The sequence below is a fragment of the Phycodurus eques genome, chromosome 8 (genome assembly GCF_024500275.1).
Source record: "Phycodurus eques isolate BA_2022a chromosome 8, UOR_Pequ_1.1, whole genome shotgun sequence".
NCBI lineage: Eukaryota > Metazoa > Chordata > Actinopteri > Syngnathiformes > Syngnathidae > Phycodurus > Phycodurus eques.
The window spans coordinates 8,189,238-8,211,342 of NC_084532.1; the positions used below are offsets into that span (position 1 = coordinate 8,189,238).

Genomic DNA, 22,105 nt, shown 5'->3' on the forward strand with positions numbered 1-22,105 from the left:
ACGGCGTTTAGGACATAGTCCTCCGTTTTGATATCTTTTTGTGGACAGTAACAATTGAACTTGACCTTTGTTTTGCTTTTTGAGACCAGAGCGACAGCTTTCTAAGTCTAATTCCTGAATACGACATTGTACTTGTTCAGCATCGTAGGAGAATAAAATGATGTGGTCTGCAAAATAAAGATGACTCAATGACTCAAATAAGCGCCATTAATTTTCAGTCCTTCTTAAATATATATATATATATATATATATATATATATATATATATATATATATAATATTAGTGTGTTTAAAAAAACTAGGTTCCTGGACGTATACTACAGTACACAACGAAGGGGATGGCCAAAGATACAGACTTGTTTAATATCAGTACTGTGTTTTCGTGTAATCACTTATCCCAATCAATTTCTTTTAAATTTAAATGTTTCACCCATGCAGTCGTACTTTTTTCATTCTTATATTTGCAAGTATCGGGGGGGGTGTAAATGTGGGGTGTAAATTTTGCATTTGCCCATCTTTAAACAAATATGGCTTGTATTGTCTTGTTTGATAGGCCACGTGGAGAGGAATATAATGTGCTTTGCCTGACGGCTTGGCAGGAGCGAAAGGGTAGAGGATAGAATGCAGAATTGGTCGGCAAAGACCACATAGAAGGCAAGAAGCGAGATTCAAATAAATTGAAAAGACGTAGAGCGGAGAGTGACAATAGAGGAGGAGTCGGCTTGATTTGGAAGGTGCCGATAGAAGTAGACAGATTCATTCTCTCTCTCTCTCTGAGTGACTGTTTAGTGAGTAGAACGAGGTTGTGATAGCGGTGTAAGGTTTAGTTGCCCTTGACATTATCTTCAAATAATGCACATTCCCTAGCATCTGTTACCCACAAGGAGTCATGTTTCACTGACAGACCAGAATAACAGATCTAGCAAGTTATGCTTTTGGAATTTATTTATTTTTTATTCTTTTTTCATGTAAAATGAGTTAAATATAGTAGCACTTGCTAAGGACTTACCAGCACATCCTCTTCTCTTGCATCTACCAGTGCTTACATCAACAAAGCCAACGACTCTTCGCAGCAGCTCACGCTCATCGAGGCGCTCCAGTCCCCCGAGGGCCTGGCTGTTGACTGGGTTCACAAGAACATCTACTGGACCGACTCTGGCAGCAAGAGCATCTCTGTGGCCACGGGGGATGGCCGCAAGAGAAAAATGCTCATAGAAACAGAGCTGAGCGAGCCACGGGCCATCGCAGTTGACCCACACCAAGGGTAAGGAGGTGGAAGTGGAATTGAAAGTGGAGGTGGAATGGGTTGAATGGGGTGTAAAAAAAAAAAAAAGAAAAGGTGCAATAAGTGAGCGAGAGACGACAGATCCGTATTGACGCTTGATGAGAAGTGTTTATTCGTACAGAATTATTGCCCATGTATTTCATCAAGATATCAAATAAATATTTGAAGAAAATCATAATTTATACTCCCAGAAATGTATGTGCATTCTCTTATAATTGCCATGATTTATTTATCATTGAATATCTTGCTAAATTATTGTAAGAAAAGGCGGTATGGCTCATCTCTGCCTGTTGTGAATATGTAGTGTCTTAAAATAATGAGTGACAAGATTCATGTTGTGCCCAAAACACAGTTTGGAATTAGGATGGCCATGTATGGTTTATGTGCAGCATACTGAGGGGGAAGGGGGGGTCTCAAATGTGTAAGCATTGTAACCTTAAACAAAATAGCATTACACCCTCTTTTAAAACAAAAAGACTGCAATATTCACAATATATATGGTTGACTCTTTCCGATACACAGTAGTTTTCATGACTCACTATCCCTACACTACCATGAAATATATACAGTATGTAAATGAGAACACTTTCTGCTCTCTCAGCGACACACACATGGACAGAAGAGAATAATATATTCCGGCAGATAAAAGTGATAAAACAGTACTTTGGAGAACTATGTCTACTGAAAGTTTCATGGTTCTAAATAACATAAATTGAAAGGTAAGGTCCTCATGAAATACAATAGTGCATCAATGCTGGTGCATTGCTGCTGCTACTAAGCAACCCTATTTCCACAGTCATTTACATGGCACTGTTTTTACTCCATGTCCTATCTAGTTGTTGTATATGTAATTGTGTTTGATCTCTTCCTCCATGGAGTGAACAACAATTCCAATACCGCTGTATAAGTGGTGTGAAAAGCTGTCTAATAGAATGATTTTCAAATTGTTGGTTCTGTACACAAAGTTTTCAAGGGACAACATATATGTTTGTGAGCTCCTATAAAAAGAATATCGAATGTGTCTGTGTTTCTTTTCACAGGTTTATGTACTGGTCAGACTGGGGAGATCAGGCCAAGATTGAGAAGGCTGGGATGAATGGAGTGGATCGGCAGGTTCTGGTATCAGAGCACATTGAATGGCCCAACGGAATAACTTTAGGTGCATAATAACAGAGAACATGAACAGGAAAGCTAATCGGAGACAGTTTTAGCAGTTGTGTTGCAGGAAAGGACAATCAATCAACTTAGAAAGCAGAGTTATCATGGTAAAATAGTTGAAGTGCTGTCAGCACCATGTGAGGGTTTGGTAGAAGCAGGAGACGAAAACAATAACGGCGCTGTAACACCTGAGCCACTGTTATTGCTCTTGCTCACGTTGTGTCTGGCCCTCATCTCTCAAGCCAACAAATATGGGCTGTTGAATTAATAAGCCATATGCTCTGTTCTGTCGATACCTCCCATTATCGCTTTCAACTCCCTCTGCACCAACAGCCAATTTTTTGCCGCTGCTCTTGCCTGTGGAGAAACAGAGTCATAGTTGCCACACTCTGTGGAATTGAAAGGTCACTACATGCGAATGAAAAGAAATTACTTTTCAGAGCAAAACAGAGTTGGTGATGTGTACTATAAACCTCGGGGATGAGACTTGGATTGTTTTTTACAGTCACTGACGGGGGCGGGAAGTAACGAAACTTCGTTACTGTACTTAAGTAGATATTTCAGGTGTCTGTACTTTACTTGAGTATTTATATTACAGGCGACTTTACTTTTACTCCTTTCTTTTTTTTCTTTATCTGTGCTTTCTACTCCTTACATTCTAAAAATGAGCTCGTCACTTTTAAAACCTTCTAAAGTTAGCAACACGCGACATACGCTGAAAAAACTGAAGTTAGCGAGTCAAGTGCAGTGATCATAGACATCGTAGCTACGACACTCCCCCTTTTACCCATGTGCCTACGGTGACGCAAAGCTAGTGGGTGTAAAGTGTCTGTGGACGGAATCCAAAATAACAAGGATGCCTGCACATTGCGCTGCATACGGTTGCACACACGTCGAACAATCACAACAAGGGAACTCCAAACTGGGAATAACCTTTCAAAGGTAAGAATATGTTTGGGCTCTTTTTTCAAAAGTGCCTGCAGTGAATGAACCATGTTAGCTTTTTAGAAAGTCTTGCTCGCTGGCAGTAAATTATGTCACGTTTGAGCATTAACATATAATATTGCAAATGCATTTATTTGCCCACTGCTAAAACCAAACTGTTGCTCATTCTCGACAGCTTTCAGTCAATCGCCCTTTTTTTTTTTTTTTTAACTGAAGACATTTACATTTGTGTTTACTTTGTACATTTACTTAAGAGAGTGGCTTCATTACTTTTACTTTCACGAGTTGTTTTTATCAGTACTTTTACTTATGTACTGAATACCAGTACTTTTCACATCTCTGGTCACTGATTTCCTTCAGAACAGTGAACACATCAGGTGATTCACCATATACCCTATTACCCACAATATTAGGTACACCTAAACAATATATATATATATATACATTTAATTATTATTTAAGCTTTAGAACATTTTAAAATTGGTCTGGCAACGCCACTGGTTCCTGCTATTGTATGGGGCCGTATTTATTTGTGTCTATTGCATTTAGTTGTTCAACATATGTAATGATGGCCATTTTTCAGACTACTGTATGTGGGAGCAATGTTTTGGCTGTGAAAATGTAATTTCCAAATAACGTTTGTTCACTTCGCCTACAGTATGTGACAAATATGGTCCCCTTAAATTGCTTTTCAAATCCTGTTGAACAAGCAGAACCACTTTAAGATTATTCTGTCAAGTAGAAACAATTCTCTTTAATATCAAGTTTACCAAAGCCCTACAGTGTCCACACAGAAATCGGTTCCAAAGTAAAGAGGTCTGAAAATTGAAAATTGAAGCGGTGAACATAAATGCAGCAGACCTAATCAGTTTGCTTGTGTAGTGCACGTATATTCCCCCTAGTAGAGAGGTCAAGCTGCATTATTACGATCACATCAGTGTTTTCTCAACTCATGGGCCTCAGCTCTTATGTGACACAAGATTGATTGTGCCGCTAGTTGGCCACCGAATTCATAAACCGCTCACCCTCTGCTTTTTTACTTTTTCTTTTGAATGACCTCTATTGCTTTCTCACCGCTCCTCTTTGTAATTTTCTCCTTGGTAAATGGCTCAATTTTTTTCCGCCCCTTGCTCCATGTCCAGACTTGACCAATAGGCGTCTCTACTGGGTGGATTCCAAGCTACACCTGCTGTCCAGTGTGGATTTGAATGGAGACAACCGCAGAGTCTTGCTGTCTTCCCATCACCACCTGGGACACCCCTTTGCCCTCACTGTTTTTCAGGTACAGGTTAATCACAAGTATTATATATTATATAGACTTTACACCGATTTTATTGGGCTTATCGGTATCGGCCGATAATTAGCATTTTATGCTGATCGCCTTTAATGTCATAATTCACCCCGCAAAAGAGATTTACTCCGCGTCGCCGGGCGCACAGTATATTTGGATCTAAATTATTATAATTATTTTTAGCCGTGTCACGTGTCTTTTGACATAGTATTGGAAATATCTGACCGCCAATAAAGTTATTTAAAAAAACAAATAAAATGTCGGCGATGTGGGACAGACAACACGTCTGAGACAGACAACACGTAATGCGTGGATCAGACAACTTTGGTCTTTCACGATTGCACTATGTCAGAATACTGAAATAAAATCTTGTATTCCGATACCACCGCATCCCGTCTTTTACGATCACTGGGCTTTATCTTGTCAACTCAAACGCGACTGGATACACTCGTTACCGTGGCGACGACAACAAGAGTGGAGCGCGCTGACTTTGTATCCATCCATCCATTTTCTGAGCCGCTTCTCCTCACTAGGGTCGCGGGCGTGCTGGAGCCTATCCCAGCTGTCATCGGGCAGGAGGCGGGGTACACCCTGAACTGGTTGCCAGCCAATCGCAGGGCACATACAAACAAACAACCGTTCGCCCTCACAGTCACACCTATGGGCAATTTAGAGTCTCCAATTAATGCATGTTTTTGGGATGTGAGAGGAAACCGGAGTGCCCGGAGAAAACCCACGCAGGCACAGGGAGAACATGCAAACTCCACACAGGCGGGGCCGGGTATTGATCCCGGGTCCTCAGAACTGTGAGGCTGACGCTGTAACCAGTCGGCCACCGTGCCACCTGACTTTGTATTATAAGGACAAAATGTTGAAAAACGTGTGTTGGTGGTCACTGGTGCTCAGGATGGGAGAGGACGTTTGTGTAAGGCTTGCTTGAGGTATGTTAATGTACTTTTAATACGATACGGCTCACAAGCAGGCAATAAAATGTTATGTAGCCTAGCAAGCTAGTGGTACCCCGAAAGGTTGGACGTAACATGCCGCCGTTCTGTCGAATCATGCTGTAAAGTTTCAGAGTGGGTGAAGTAATTTAATTCAAAATAAAGTAATTACAGTAAATTAGCACCCATTATTTCTGTTATGTTGTGATGTTGGTTTGACCTGACTGATTAGAATAAACGATCTGACGAGAGCAGTGATTTCCAACCTTTATGGAGCCAAAGAACATATTTTACAATTGAAAAATCTCATGGCACACCAACAAACAGATATGTCACAAAAAGATGATACATTAATTACTATATTTACTTCCTGCCTACTAATAGAAGGTCATTCATTTGTCTGTCACTATGCCTCACTGGCATAAATAGAGGAACAAAGACACATTATTTATTGTAAATATAATTTTTTGAGCAATTAAGTACACAAGTATATAAAGTAAATGAACAGGTCATTTAAATAGACAAATTTTTCCATCTTGTGATCGGATCGTTGATCAGTTATCGTATTTTTAAATTCGCTGATCGGTGATCGGCCCCAAAAATCCTGATTGTGTAAAGCCTAATATTATATATTATATTATTAAAATGGGGGTCTGTGTCCTTGCAACAGGTTTCCAGTTTCCTGTAAAGTATACAAAATGTTATGATATCAGGCTAACCTGTAAATGAAATGAAACAGGAAAGGAAAATAAATGATGTGGGTGAGTTGAATGGGAAGATTCAACGTACTCAAGGAGATGGAATGATGAGTCAATGTAGGGGATGATGCTTGATAGTCCAAGATAAATTCAGACAAAAAAATTACCTCTTTAAGGCCTGAGAAGAGGAGCGGCTGAGCAGAAGAATCAATGAAACTAATGTGGAGGAATTGATTAGGCAGGAACGAGTCTGTTTGAAAGAGCCAATCCAGTATGATACGTAGAAGGTTCAAACGAAATCCAGTGGCGAGCAAAGTGAAGATGGAGGAGGTGGATTGTGATCAGTGGGACGTACGTTCTTCATTCCTCGTTTTGCTGCACACACTGTGAAGATGAAAGGAAAAGAGGTGGCATTCATCATGTCCAGCTGAGAGTGTTTGTCAGTGCTGGTGTTGGGTGTGTGTGTGTTTCTTGCAGGCAAGCAAGTTCATGCCTGAAGATTGATCACTCTCCATGCTTTTTGTCTGTGATCCGTTCTGCTTAACATAGCAACTAAATTAAAGATCCCTCAGCATGCAGCTCCTGTTGCAATAGACCGAAGCCCAGGAGTTGCCTTGATTTAGCTTCATCCCTTTTCTATTCACTATTTGCAAACATTTTATCCAGGTAAAGAAAAAAAGCTTGCAAACTATTCTAATTTGTAAGAATAGTCAATTTTGCAGGAATGTATTTACTGCCAAAAAATTAAAGCAGCCATTTTGTATACCACTTCTGGGTTGTAGCGGAAGCTGGAATCCAAGCCAGCTGCCTTCAAGGTGAAGTAAGCATTTAGGAAAGAAATAAAACTTTTTGCCCTGTTTGTTAAAACTGCATGTCCAGACAGTAAAATATTTTTAAATGATCTTCTGAAAACTCATTCCCCTCATCTAATGCCTCTAATTTAATAGTCATTATTAAAAAAAAGTCTCCGTGACAGAGATAATTGTCCAATTAGACACTGTACAGACCGGAGGCGTGGCCCTGGAGGGTCCGCTATCCTTCGTGTGCCTTCTACTACAAGGAAACAAAAGCAGAGCGAAGAGACCAGAAAGGGGAATCTTATAGCGAAAGAAACAAAACTAGGATACACATTGGACCTATTATTCGGGAGGTGGCTGGAGTCAACTCAGACTCCCTGAGGAACTTGATGGACGCAAGCGACGTCGCTTCCTTTCTGCTCGACGGGTAAGTCTATCACGTACTTGTATTTTTGAGTGAATGTGCAGTTCCCAAAAATATAACTTTGAACCGATAATCATAGTGTTACGCAGCCGCGGTCTAGTACGGCATGAACTAGTTCAGCCAAATAGCATTGCTCCCTAATAATACAGTAGCTAGCGTTTTGACAAGACATAGCTGCTATGTCGGAATGACTTTGGGTATGTGCGTTCTATGAGTGCAGTGCTCAGAAAGGCAGAGTGCCCTCCATTTTCTATGAATTTATGAACAAGCGTGTCGGTACTATATATTGGGAATATATATAAGTAATATAAAATTCACGTCTACTGGAGCAATGCTTTGAAAATATGAAATGTGGTTCCTCATTGTCTACTTTGTCTGAAACCTATGTAATGTCCTTGGGGATTTTCCCCATTCCGTATTGGCAATAGGCCATCTTGGCAAAATTGTCTGTTGTTCTCTCCAGGGTCGCAACAATCATCATCTGTCCAGATGTCATTCAACATTCGTCTGGCTCTGCATAAAATTCCCTCGTTCAAGATGGTGTCCATGAGGTTTGTCATGTGTCTGCAGTCATGGCAGACACCATTCCTTTGGACAGGGGCTGACGAGTCGGAGGAGCTTCCCCAGATGTCTCGTGGTGGACATCAAAACATGGAGCTCGGGTCACGTTGCAGAAAATTATTTTTCACAATATGTGATTGCTAGTCAGTCTGTCAACTCTCTCCTGCAAAGCAGGACATGCTGATTAGAGTTTGTGTTTGTGAAACTAGCTTTAGATTGTTACAAATATTGCATCTATTCTTTCTGATGTCCACAGATAAAAGCCCTTTAAGAACTATTTTAAGAAATTCCTCATACCCATCCCATCCACAAACATTAATGAATAAATACGGTACCATTTTCTTCTATTTTCATTCTTGTACACACACATACATACATATACACGCAGCGATGTTAAACACATTTTTGTCACGGGCCACATTGTAGTTAGGATTTCCCTCAGATGGCCCTTATGACTGGAAATGTTTAATTGTTTCATCATATTACCTATACATACACAACTAATTGATGGATAACTCATTTTGAAAGCAGAAGTAAAGGATAATGGTATGTTCAGCTATTCTTCAGGTTACTGTAAATCATGGTAGTTGACACAATTTGCTTTCACATGTGATTTACAGTTTCTAAAAATGTGTTTGTGGCGGCACGGTGGACGACTGGTTAGAGCTTCAGCCTCACAGTTCTGAGGACCCAGGTTCAATCCCTGGCCCCGCCTGTGTGGAGTTTGCATGTTCTCCCCGTGCCTGCGTGGGTTTTCTCCGGGCACTCCAGTTTCCTCCCACATCCCAAAAACATGCATTAATTGAAGACTCTAAATTGCCCGTAGATGTGACTGTGCGTGCGAATGGTTGTTTGTTTGTATGTGCCCTGCGATTGGCTGGCAACCAGTTCAGGGTGTACCCCGCCTCCTGCCCGATGATAGCTGGGATAGGCTCCAGCACGTTCCTCACGCGACCCTAGTGAGGAGAAGCGGCTCAGAAAATGGATGGATGGAATATGACATCTGTTTATTTTTACTTACCGATGAACGACACTTGATGAAAATGGCAAAGTAGCTGCTACAAGATGACTACAGTAAAGCCAGCTAATGAATTGCGAGTGCACGCCTGCAAGGGTTGTGGATTCGGCCAGAGGGAATGGGAAGGAGTAGTGAAGTGAGACTACATTAAAATCTTGCTAGCGGTTTCAACACTACATACTGCACCTTTATGACAGGTATATACCATGCAATTACAATATGTCAATCTCAGACAAAATATGCACAGTTGTGGGAAAAATCATCCATTTTAAGTCAAAAACGGTAGTCGTCCAGCTCACAGTGAGGCACGAACAAAGAAGAGAGATGTGCCTGTCATGCGATAGTGTGAAAAATGCATTGCCATAGATATGAAGCAAAATCAGACATACACAGCCTTTCCAAGAATTTTTAATAATATGGAAAAGTTTATTTATTTCCATAATTCAATTCAAAAAGTTAAACTTTCATAGATTCAGGGCCCACGATTTAAACAATGTATTTGTTTATTTTTACATAATTTGGGATTCCAGCTCATAAAACCCACGAAATCAGGAATTCGAAAAATTTGAATACAGTAAAGAAATGCGACAAAATTTGGCAGGCCATAAATGTTTTAAACCGAGTGTCACACACTAATAATCGACTAAACTCACCTGCACAGGTTTCCCCAGGTGTCATTAAATTGCTTCAGTTTGGTACAATTGTCTCAGATGGGTTCAATATGAGGTAGACTGCAGACTTGACAACTGGCCAGAAGACAATCATTGATACCCTCCATAGGATGGGTAAGCCACAAATGTTCATAGCTAAGGAGGCTGGCTGTTCACAGAATGCTGTGTCCAAGCTTATCAATGGAAAGTGTAGTGGACGGACAAAATGTGTCAGGAGAAGATGCACCAGCAAAAGAGATGACTGTGGGCTTCAGTGGATTTTCAAACAGAGAATATTCAAGAATCTAGCAGCGATCCAGAAAGAGTGGAATGAGGCGGTATCACAGCTTCATAAACCACCACATTCAGAGGCATCCGGGAGATGGGCTACAACTGTCGGGTTCCTTGGGTCAAGCCACTTCTGAGCCAGAGACAACGTAGGAAGCGTCACAACTGGGCCAAGGAGAAGAAGGACTAGACTGCTGGTCAGTGGTCAGAAAGTAAAGTGTGCCTCTCAAGGTCCAAGGGTTTGGAGGAAGATGGGTAAAGAACAGAATCCAAGCTGCTTGAGATCTAGTGTGAAATATCCACAGTCAGTCATGATTTGGGGTGCAATGTCCAGTGCAGGTGTTGGTAAACTCTGCTTTCTTAAATCCAAGGTCACCGCAACAGTCTACCAGAATGTTTTACTGGACTTCATGATTTCTTCTGCAGAGGATCTGTATAAAGATGCAGATTTCACCTTCCAGCAGAAACTGGCCCCTGCCCATACCGCCAGAAGCACCAAAACCTGCTTTGATACCCAGGCCATCACAGTGCTTGGCTGGCTAGCCAACTCGCCGGATCTAAACCCTATTGAGAATATACGGGGTATTATCAAGAGGAAAATGAGGGGCACCAGACCCAAAAACAAAGAAGAAATGTGGGCTTCCATAACTTCCAGGCGATGCCACAGGCTGATTGCCTCAATGCCATGGCGCATCAAGGCAGTAATTAAAGCAAAGGGATTGCCAACCAACTATTGAAGATTAAAATATCGTTTTGAAAGTACCATATTTTGATTGATTTAATGTGACCCTAATTTATTATTATTTTTCTTCAAAAACTGAGAAGTAAATGGTGATTTCTTCACAGTATTCAGATTTTTTGAATTCCTGATTTTGTGGGTTTTATGAGTTGGAAGCCCAAATTATGTAAAAATAAACAAATAAATACTTCAAATTGTTTAAATTATGGGCACTGGATCTATAATCTATAAAAGTATAAGTTTTGAATGGAATTATGGAAATAAATAAACTTTCCCATGATATTCACACTTTTTGGAAAGGGACTGTATATGCCTCTTCTACACAGTATGGTTTTGGTACGCAATCTTGAAAGAAATTGGGTGTAAAAATACATAAATAAATAAACTTGCGGTAAATATCACTGAGTTTTTTTCAGGCAGGTCCTGGATTCTACTTAATATTTTGAACCATGTTTTTCTTTAAATAGTATCTTACATCACAGGTTTTTGACTGCAGAATGTTCTGTGGTGCCACTAGGTGAAAAAGCTGTTTTATACACAGCCCTAAATCAAACAAACAATTTATAGGTAAGAATAATGCAGTAATTTTGACAATAATTTTATGCTAATGTTACTGGCATTTCAAGTTACAGTATATACATACATCTTTTACCTAATCTTAATATCATTGTCAGTGTGTGATTGTATTGTATTGTTAACATCAAATGTGTTAATTCCTCATGAGACAACATCTTCAAACTTCTTATGAGTACCGAATGTTTATTTACTCTTACTATCCATAAAACATTACAGCGCTTGTTACTGAGCATGCCTCGTTCCTTCACAAACACACATGGGCACAGTGATATTAACCTTTGCAGGCTGTGTGTCAACCTCATGCCACCTCACCAAGCCCTGAGGAAATCTAGATGGTAGCAGAGAGTAATGTCCTATTTTCTGTGTCATCTTCAATGTCATGTAATTACATTCTCCTATCTGATTGACTGAAGGGTGTATGGGCAAAGATGAGAAGGGGGAAAGGAAGAACAAGTTAGAAGTAAACAGTTGGAACAAACACTGACAAGAGGGGAAATGAAGGCACTGATTTATCCTAAAGCCACCAACATGCCGCAGAGGAAAGAAATTAACAGGTTTAAAAAGCCTTTTAGGCGGCACGGTGGCCGACTGGTTAGCCTCACAGTTCTGAGGACCCGGGTTCAATCCCCGCGGGGCCCCGCCTGTGTGGAGTTTGCATGTTCTCCCCGTGCCTGCGTGGGTTTTCTCCGGGCACTCCGGTTTCCTCCCACATCCCAAAAACATGCATGAATTGGAGACTCTAAATTGCCCGTAGGTGTGACTGTGTGTGCGAATGGTTGTTTGTTTGTATGTGCCCTGCGATTGGCTGGCAACCAGTTAAGGGTGTACCCCGCCTCCTGCCCGATGACAGCTGGGATAGGCTCCAGCACGCCCGCGATCCTAGTGAGGAGAAGCGGCTCAGAAAATGGATGGATAAAAAGCCTTTTACAATGATTTCAACTTTTAAAATGTATGTGGTGAACTCGCCTACCCATTAACAACTAACATTGGAAATCTGAACAGTGTACTTATGTCATACTAACTATATTTCATATATACTGTAGATTACAGTATATGCTCATTTGTGAAATTGTTATTCTGGGGAATCTAAAAATTGGTACAGTTTCACAAGTTTGCAAACACTCATGGGCAAGAATGTCATATTAATCAGTGCCAATACGCCTTGTTAACATGGCTATTTGAATTCAACAGCCGTCAATGGCATTGACTGAGTTAATTTGGGGTGCTTAATGATATATTTGAACTATTCTTTTTCCAGGGTGGAACGAATATATAACGTACAACTAAAGTATGTTTTTGAAAAAAAAAAATGGGTGCACAGAGAAGTTAACAGGATAGTTACGGCCTCAAGTATATTCATATACCCCAAATAATATTTGTTTAAACGTCCCTTAGCAAGTTCTTGACCAGGTACATTTTGCACCTGGGCAAAGTGAGTCACTTCAAAGTTAATAGGGAATCAAAAGTAAAGTAAATTAATGTATTTACATGTGGTTATCTTGTGGCGTAGTGCCTAAGATCCAAAATTATTTGGAAATAAGTCACTTAGTTCTCATGAGAAGACACCTCCAATGTGTATGTGGCGGCACGGCTGATCAACTGGTTAGCACATTTGCCTCACAGTTCTGAGGAACCCGGGTTCAAATCCGGCCTCGCATGTGTGGAGTTTGCATGTTCTCCCTGTACCTGCATGGGTTTTCTGTGGGTACTCCGGTTTCCTCCCACATCCCCAAAACATGCGGGGTAGGTTAAGTGAAGACTCTACATTGTCCATAGGTATGAATGTGAGTGTGAATGGTTGTTTGTTTCTATGTGCCCTGCGATTGGCTGGCGACCAGTTCTGAGTGTACCCCACCTCTCGCCCAGAGTTACCTGGGAGAGGCTCCAGCACGCCTGCAGCCCTACTAAGGATAAGGGGTACGGAAGATAAATTAATGAATAAATGTTTTCATATGAATTCTAAATAAGAAAAGTCATTCTTTTCAGTAGGACAAAATGGAATGTACCTGCCAATCAAGCCATACACGTAAACACTCAGACGTGAGTAGCGGTGGATCAGCTCAACATCCTATTAATTTTTGAGCACTCTAGTTAAAGAATAATTTTAATCTACTGGTCACTCCCAACATTTCACATATGTAAAAACATCTCTTGAAGTAATGGCCTCAAATAGAAATAGAAACAAGATGCAAGCTTGCAGATAGATGCCCTTTTTTTTTTTCTAGAAGGTTCCTTTGGGGAAGAACCAATCATCAAGGTTGGTTGGAACAGTCACATCCATTCAGGTGAACTCTCATCCCTGCAGCAACCACAAACAGCTTAACTGATAGGGGGCTCTCTCAAATGGCTCTGTGCTTCATCATGTGTAAAACTTGACCTGTCGTTCAACACATGAAATGTTGTATTTGATCCGGTTAAGGGCATCTGTAGCTTTCAGGGTAAGGGAATATGACAGTTTCACATGTTACATGAGAAAGAGGAGAAAAATCCACTGTCAGGCAGAGGTAGTTGTCCTTAGAGACAAAACCATTGAATGAATAAATGTCTTCATATCAACATGGTTGATATTTATTTCTTTGTGTGTCAGCACTACTGTCATGTGAGTAAAGGTTATCTGAAAAGGGTAACATTCAGATGCAGCTCAGAAAGGTTAAGTCCAACCCAAACAAATATAGCTTTGACCATACCAGTCTGACGTACACTGATAGGATTCACTTTGATTCACAAACCATGTCTGTGTTTGATCCACAATAATTCGGTCGATGATAGGAATACCGTAAAAGATTAAAAATACAGAGTTACAGAATTATGTGAAATGGTGAGTGCAACGCAAATAGCAATTTAGCCAGGCTGCAGAGAGCAGACACGAACCGTTAAATTTAAATGACTGTACTAAATCTTTAGTTATTTGGTCATCACCGACCTTCCAACTACAATTATAATTCAATGCTGACAGATATTTTTCATTAAAAAAATAACCTAAAGATTGTAAGAGCTATATCAAGGAAGAGGATCACACTTTGATTTTGTACAGAAAGTATCCATACTTGTTTGAGGAACTGACATATCGTCACTTCAAAAATCAGAGTTGATTTAATGAACTAATGAAAAAAATGACATACCCAAACTCTAACACAATAAACCAACTGCTTTAAAATCCAAAGTGGTTCATGGCAAGCATTTTCACGTCCGCATCATGTCTGCTGTGATGGTGGAATGTGTTGGGCCCTCAGCATTGTTTTGAAGAGCCTTGCTGCAGAGGTTTGGGAAGTTGCACTGAAATCCCCACAGGTGCATTTTATCAAGGAACAAAGGAAGTATGTTGCTACTTGAGGTTTGTCCTATATCTGTGGTTGCGATGGCAATGAAATGACTGCACTTTCAGTCAGTTCATAGTCTCTAATTATATTAACTCCATCTTCGGAATAACACGGGTTCAGTGTGCCATGCGCCTTTGTTTCGGGATAAATAATTGTTTGGCTTAATTTGTTCATTTTTTTGTCCAGGATCGCGTATACTGGACCGACTTGGAGAACGAAGCAATATATAGCGCCAACCGCCTGACGGGGAACAATGTGTCGAAGGTAGCAGAGCACCTCAACAATCCCCTGGATCTGGTGGTGTTCCATGAGCAGAGGCAGCCAAAAGGTGGGCCACTCTGCACACATTATTGCATTGATACATGCAAATTATTTCATTTTGTTTTCTTTACACAGCACTACCTATTTCAAAAGTAAGATGTTGTATAGTACATTACATCCATCCATCCATTTTCTGAGCCGCTTATCCTCACAAAGGTCGCGGGAGTGGTGGAGCCTATTATCCCAGCTATCTTCGGGCAGGAGGCGGCGTACACCCTGAACTGGTTGCCAGCCAATTGCAGGGCACATTTAAACAAACAACCATTCACACTCACATTCATGCCTACGGGCAATTTAGAGTCATCAATTAACTTACCACGCATGTTTTTGGGATGTGGGAGGAAACCGCAGTGCCCAGAGAAAACCCACGCAGGCACGGGGAGAACATGCAAACTCCACACAGGCGGGGCCGGGGATTGAACCCTGGTCCTCAGAACTGTGAGGCAGACGCTCTAAGCAGTCGACCACCGTGCATAGTGAATATTGTAAACAGCATTAATTAATTCTTTGGCCAATGTTACCATTTTCTTCAGCGATAAACAAAGAAGCTGTTGTATATGAGCAGATTTGTGAGTGCAGTGTGCTTCAGTTTCTTCCAAGATGGATGTGTCATTTGAGTGACAAACATTTACTTGTGTTATTGCATCACCATGGTCCTTTGCATTTGGCAAGTGACAATTAGAGATTATATTTTCATGCCTCATTTCCTTTATCAAAGCTCAAAGCACCTTTGTCAGTAGGGAATTAACTGCATTGTCTCATTATAAGTCAGACATTTCTGCTCAAAGACATATCACAGCAATTAAAAAAAAATTTCTTCAAAATGCCAACAAAAGCATGATAAACACTCATGTTCAGCAAGACTAAATGAGCCCCTGAATTGCTGTGAAGATACGATATTTCTCAGCCAACCCAGTCCCTTCCTTTTTTTCCACTTAATCAGTTATTCATTCTAATATAATTTGCTAAATCACAGTTGAAACAGCACCACATACTAATTCATCTATATACATATTCACATACAGTAGGTACGGAAAATATTCAGACCCCCTTAAATTTTTCAGTCTTTGTTATATTGCAGGCATTTGCTAAAATCATTTAAGCTTTTTTTTTCCTCATATATTTCCCATATTGACAGAAAGAAACAGAATTGTTGAAATTTATGCAGATTTATTAAAAAATGAAAAACTGAAATATCACACGGCCATAAGTATTCAGCCCCTTTTGCTGTGACACTCACTCGGGTGCTTTCCATTTCTTCTGATCGTCCTTGAGATGGTCCTACACCTTCATTGGAGTCCAGATGTGTTTGATTATACTGATTGGACTTGATTAGGAAAGCCACACCCCTGTCCATATAAGATCCTTACAGCTCACAGTGCATGTCAGAGCAAACAAGAATCATAAGGTCAAAGGAACTGCCTGAAGAGCTCAGAGGCAGAATTGTGGCAACGCACAGATCTGGCCAAGTTTACAAAAACATTTCTGCTGGACTTAAAGTTCCTAAGAGCGCAGTGGCCTCCATAATCCTGACATGGAATACGTTTGGGACAACCAGAACCCTTCCTAGAGCTGGCCGTCCGGCCAAACTTAGCAATCGGGGGAGAAGAGCCTTGGTGAGAGAGGTAAAGAAGAACGCAAAGATCACTGTGGCTGAGCTCCATAGATGCAGTCGGGAGATGGGCGAAAGTTCTAGAAAGTCAACCATCACTGCAGCCCTCCACCAGTCGGGGCTTTATGGCAGAGTCGCTCGACGGAAGCTTCTCCTCAGTGCAAGACACATGAAAGCCTGCATGGAGTTTGCTTAAAAGAAACACCTGAAGAACTCCAAGATGGTGATAAATAAGATTCTCTGGTCTGATGAGACCAAGATTGAAATTGTTGGCCTTAATTCTAAGTGGCATGTGTGAAGAAAACCAGCCACTGCTCATCACCTGTCCAATACAGTCCCAACAGTGAAGCATGGTGGTGGCAGCATCATGCTGTGGAGGTGTTTTTCAGCTGCAGGGACAGGACGACTGGTTGCAATCGAAGGAAAGATGAATGCATCCAAGTACAGGGATACCCTGGACAAAAACCTTTTCCACAGTGCTCAGGACCTCAGACTGGGCCGAAGGTTCACCTTCCAACAAGACAATGACCCTAAGCACACAGCTAAAATAACGAAGGAGTGGCTTCAGAACAACTCAGTGACTGTTCTTCAATGGCCCAGCCAGAGCCCTGACTTAAACCCCATTGAGCATCTCTGGTGAGACCTGAAAATGGCTGTCCACCAAAGTTCACCATCCAACCTGACATAACTGGAGAGGATCTGCAAGGGGGAATGGCAGAGGAACCCCCAAATCCAGGTGTTAAAAACTTGTTGCATCATTCCCAAAAAAGACTCCTGGCTGTATGATCTCAATATGTGCTACTACTACATACTGAGCTAAGGGTCTGAATACTTATGGCTGTGTAATATTTCAGCTTTTTTTTTTTTCAATAAATCTGCAAAGATTTCAACAATTCAGTTTTTTTCAGTCAATATGTGGTACTGTGTGTACATTAATGCGGACAAAAAAATTAACGTAAATTATTTTAGTAAATGGCTGCAATATAACGAAGAGTGAAACATTTAAGGGGGTCTGAATACTTTCCGTACCCACTGTATGTCATTTGGCTTCTGCTTTCATCATAAATGAATGTAATATCCTGTGCTCGATATGCCTATTTTCCTATTTAAAAATATATTTTATTTGTTTTTCATCTATCTTGGCTTTCATGTTTTGTTTTTTGGGGGGAGGGGGGGCGGGACAACAAGGAGAGTTAGACGGGCACAAAAGTGATCCTTCCGCCACATCGTACGTGCAGAGTTTGCCAAAGATGTCTCATAGATAGATCCTGCACAGGGAACATTTGTGTGAAAAGCTTTCTTATTGCGTGACTTCATATGAATTCCTTGATGTACCGCTCCCTAAAACTACATGTTAGAGGCAGCAACGACCACAACCTGACCTATTTCTCGTGTCTTTCCACATGACATAAGGAACTTAATGTTTTAGTCTTGGGTTAGAGATGTGAATATTTCAGTATTTGAGCATAAAAAAAGTTTTAACAGCCCGATCTCAACTTACCACTCAAAAAAGCAATCAGCACATTGAGTTCCATCTTGCATCTGTCAGTGAAACTGAGACTGAGGGACTAGATCCCAACTTTGTTAATTTTTCTTATTCCAGGCTATGGATTGCCATTACAATGACCAATTCGAGTTTAGTTACATTGGATATATAAAGTCTTCACACCTCTTCAAATGTCAGGTTTTTGTGATGTGCAAAAATGAGACCAATATAAAACATGTCCAAACTTTTTCCACCATTATAATGACCAGGGACGTACTGAGCCCAAAATTCAGCCCGGGAATTTAGATGGAGAAGCCCCCGGTGCGCACAATCGAAGACCAACATTTTTGTTCTTCCTCCTGCATTGCAACGAAGCCCCAAATACTAACCTTCCTTCCTCCACTGAAAAGATCTGTCAGCTTTGCACATTTTGGTTCACGTCTGGTGTGGGGGTAGGGGGCGGACACAACCCGCTTAGGGCTCGTCTGCTGCTTAACAACAATTGTTGGTCGCACCGCGCACGGCACAACAGCAAGGGTCCGATGAATTCAGAAATCATAAACACATGCTACAGCCTGCAAGCTATAATCTATACCGGTCGTCCAGCTGGCAGCCAGGACATATCTTGGCGTGCACGGCGCACGCGACCGATGCGCTCGTGCAGGGCTTTGTTGACATAAGGCTACCCTATAAGTTGTCTTGTATTTGTCGAATAGTAGTCTGTAATTATGCTTTGTTAAAAGATGGCTGTGTGTGTCGGAATTCATGCAGGAATTAGCCTATTCCTAAAAAAAAAAAAAAAAAGCCACTTGACCTGGTCGGCCTGGAATGGGCCGGCCGTTCGGGACTTGTCCCGAAATTCCCAGTTGCCGTCAGCCTGGAATGGGCCGGCCGTTCGGGACTTGTCCCAAAATTCCCAGTTGCCGTCGGCCTGGAATGGGCCGGCCGTTCGGGAATTGTCCCGAAATTCCCAGTTGCCACCCCGCCCCTGATTGTGACCTATATCCTGTACAACTAAACACAACCACGTTATCTCAGTTGTTTATTTTTACTGATCCTCTCGAAAAGATTACTTTTTTGTTTTCAATTGAGTTTTCCATGTTGCACAGGTCACATTAATTGTGATTCTTTTTTTTTTTAATGACTTGTCTTCATCTAATCTTTTTTTAAATACAGTATCACATAAACCTGGCATTTGAACAAAGATGTGTAGACATTTTATATCCACTTTATATCCCTTTCTGTTTTATTCTGAGCAAAGTCATAGAACACAGCCTGGCAACCAGCAATAAATAAGACAGATAATTTAAGATATGCCAGCTCATTTAGGTAGACAGACCTCAAATCATTAACAAACAAGTCAACACACCAGCAGCTATTCGTTTACACTAATCCACTGATCCGTGTGCTTTGTTAAATGGAACTCCCTACCTTCATCCGAAAATGTAAATGTAATTTATATTCATCTGCATGGATTGGATACTCAGGTACAGCATAGCTTGAGCCTCTATCATGATCTGTATTATTTACTGTATTTCATAAACTTTTTTAAAATGATACCATTAAAGTTGGTTTTCCCTTATCAAGTTCAGGTTATTACGTGATTTTATCCACACATTGTATTTTCTGTTGATTAAGTAATATAGATGGTGTTCTCTTTTGATCTTGGCCAGATATTTTTAAGAGTTCCTAATACTGGTTCCAATGTGTCAACAGTATGCTTTCAGTGACCACACGTGAAAGACCTGCAGATGAATTCATTTATGTTTCCTTCACATTCATCCACGCACACTAAGTTGTTGGTGATTCCACTTATACTTTAATGCTGACGGTACTGACCTAAACTCAAAAGTAGGGCTGCTCTTCAATTTTTAATAGACAATTTCTTCTTCCTTCCTACTTTTACTTAGCAGTTGTGCTCAGCTGGATTTATGCAGTTTTGTCTCGCTTAACCAAACACTAGCATCCACAAATTTTGACAGTGTATTTAAATACATAAGAAATAATGTTTTTTCACTGGAATTATGGTATATATAATGTATATTATTGTAATCTGTAAAACGATGTTATGGCCTATTCTATGTTACTTAAGTGTGTCGTACAGTTCTAAAACTAAATCTATTTTGTGTGTGTGTGTCTGTGTGCGCGTGGGTGTCCTTTAAAGCCCCTGACGCCTGTAACATGGGGAGTCTTCCAAATGGTGGCTGTGAGTACCTTTGTTTAAAGGCACCCCAGATTACAGACCACTCCCCCAAATATACGTGTGCCTGTCCGGATGGAATGGAGCTGGGACCAGACATGAGGCGATGTGTCACAGGCAAGTCAAGACTTCATAAAAAAAAAAAAAAAAGGCAAATTTTGACAGTAGCATACTGTTTTCATATACAACACTAATAAAGTTGCATTCTGGGATACATTTGTGGGTAGCTTATCATTCTTCATTAAATACGGTGGTAATATATATATTCCAGCTGGGCGAGAGGCGGGGTACATCCTCAACTGGTCGCCAGCCAATCGCAGGACACAAACAAACAACCGTTCACACTCACATTCAGAGTCAATTCAATTTAGAGTCATGTAACAAAACATTTTTTGTATACTTCTTCAGACATCATTCTGTACCGGGGTATCATTTATCCCAGTGCAAAAGATTTTTCATCTATCTCTTTTCTATACAGCTTGTCCTCATTTGCACCCTATCCCAGCTGACTGCTGGTCGAGGGGCAGGGTGCACCGCACTAGTTGTCATTCAATTGTAGGGCACATATACACTGTAGACAAAACATCATTAGCAACAGCATTCACACCAATGGAGAATTAAAGAGTCTTTAATTAAACTAACATGAGGTGTTTTGAGGTGTGGGAGGCAGCCGAACTACCCTGAGAAAAGCTGTAGAAGGACAGGGGAAAATATGCAAACTCAAACAGGTGGGCCTGGGCCAATATTTAAACCCTGAACCTCTTAACTGTGACACCGACATGCAAACCACTAATTCACCATTCTATCTGCAAAAGATACGTCCTCAAAATTGACCCAATAAGCCAATAATATAATTCTATATACAATAAAAAATATATATATATATTTTTTTTTTTTTTACTTGTAATGAGAGTATTTTTAATCAACATGTTTAGTCCAACTTTCTTCAACATTCAACAATTCACTTTAACTGAAGAATTAGCCACATAAGAATATTATCATTTTGGGCCTAACAATACAAAGTGTGGTTAAATGCAGGACACAGTGAAACCTGATTGTGATTAAATACAGCAGAGGAAATAATTATATGATTCCTCACTGATTTTGTGAGTTCACCCACTGACAAAGGCATAAGCGGGCTATAATTTTAACAGTAGGTTTATGTTAACAGTAAGAGACAGATTATCAAAAAGAAAATCCAGAAAATCACATTAAAAAAAATTAATAAATACATAAAAATGTATTTGCATTTCATTGAGTGAAATAAGTATTTGATCCCCTACCAACAATAAAGAATTCTGGTTCCCACAGACTAGTCCTCTCACTTTAAGAAAGTACTCCTAATCTAAACTCGTTAGCTGTATGAAAGATACCTACAGTATCGCAATGTGTTAACTGTATAAAGACACCTGTCCACGACGACCCAAAGCACACAGCCACGGAAACAAAAGTGGGGCTAAAGAAGAAGCACATTGAGGTCATGGAGTGCCCTCGCCAGTCTCCGGACCTAAATCCCCTACAAAATCTGTGGAGGGAGCTGATGCTTGGAGTTGCCAAGGTGCAGGCTTAAAACCTTAATGTTTTGGGGAGGATCTGCTAAGCGGAGTGGTCCAAAATTCCTCCCGAGATGTGTGCAAAACTGGTGATCAACTACAAGAAACATCTGACCTCCGTACTGGCCAACAAGGGGTTCTCCACCAAGTACCAAGTCATGTTTTGATAGGGGGTTAAATACTCATTTCCCTCAATGAATTGCAAAATAATTTGAAACTTTTTTTCATGTGATTTTCTC

At 40.7% G+C, this 22,105-nt stretch overlaps 1 protein-coding gene across 4 annotated transcripts in view; it reads left to right on the forward strand.

Annotated features, from left to right (window-relative positions):
• Positions 1-22,105, forward strand: part of lrp8 (low density lipoprotein receptor-related protein 8, apolipoprotein e receptor) — a 160,206-nt gene that overhangs the window by 122,193 nt on the left and 15,908 nt on the right. For all 4 annotated transcript variants that reach the window (XM_061683235.1, XM_061683236.1, XM_061683233.1 and 1 more), the window contains exons 11-15: positions 1,040-1,264; positions 2,326-2,444; positions 4,531-4,670; positions 14,881-15,022; positions 20,278-20,430. In XM_061683235.1, coding sequence (XP_061539219.1) covers positions 1,040-1,264; positions 2,326-2,444; positions 4,531-4,670; positions 14,881-15,022; positions 20,278-20,430 — 779 coding nt within the window. The remainder of the gene's footprint in view (positions 1-1,039; positions 1,265-2,325; positions 2,445-4,530; positions 4,671-14,880; positions 15,023-20,277; positions 20,431-22,105) is intronic.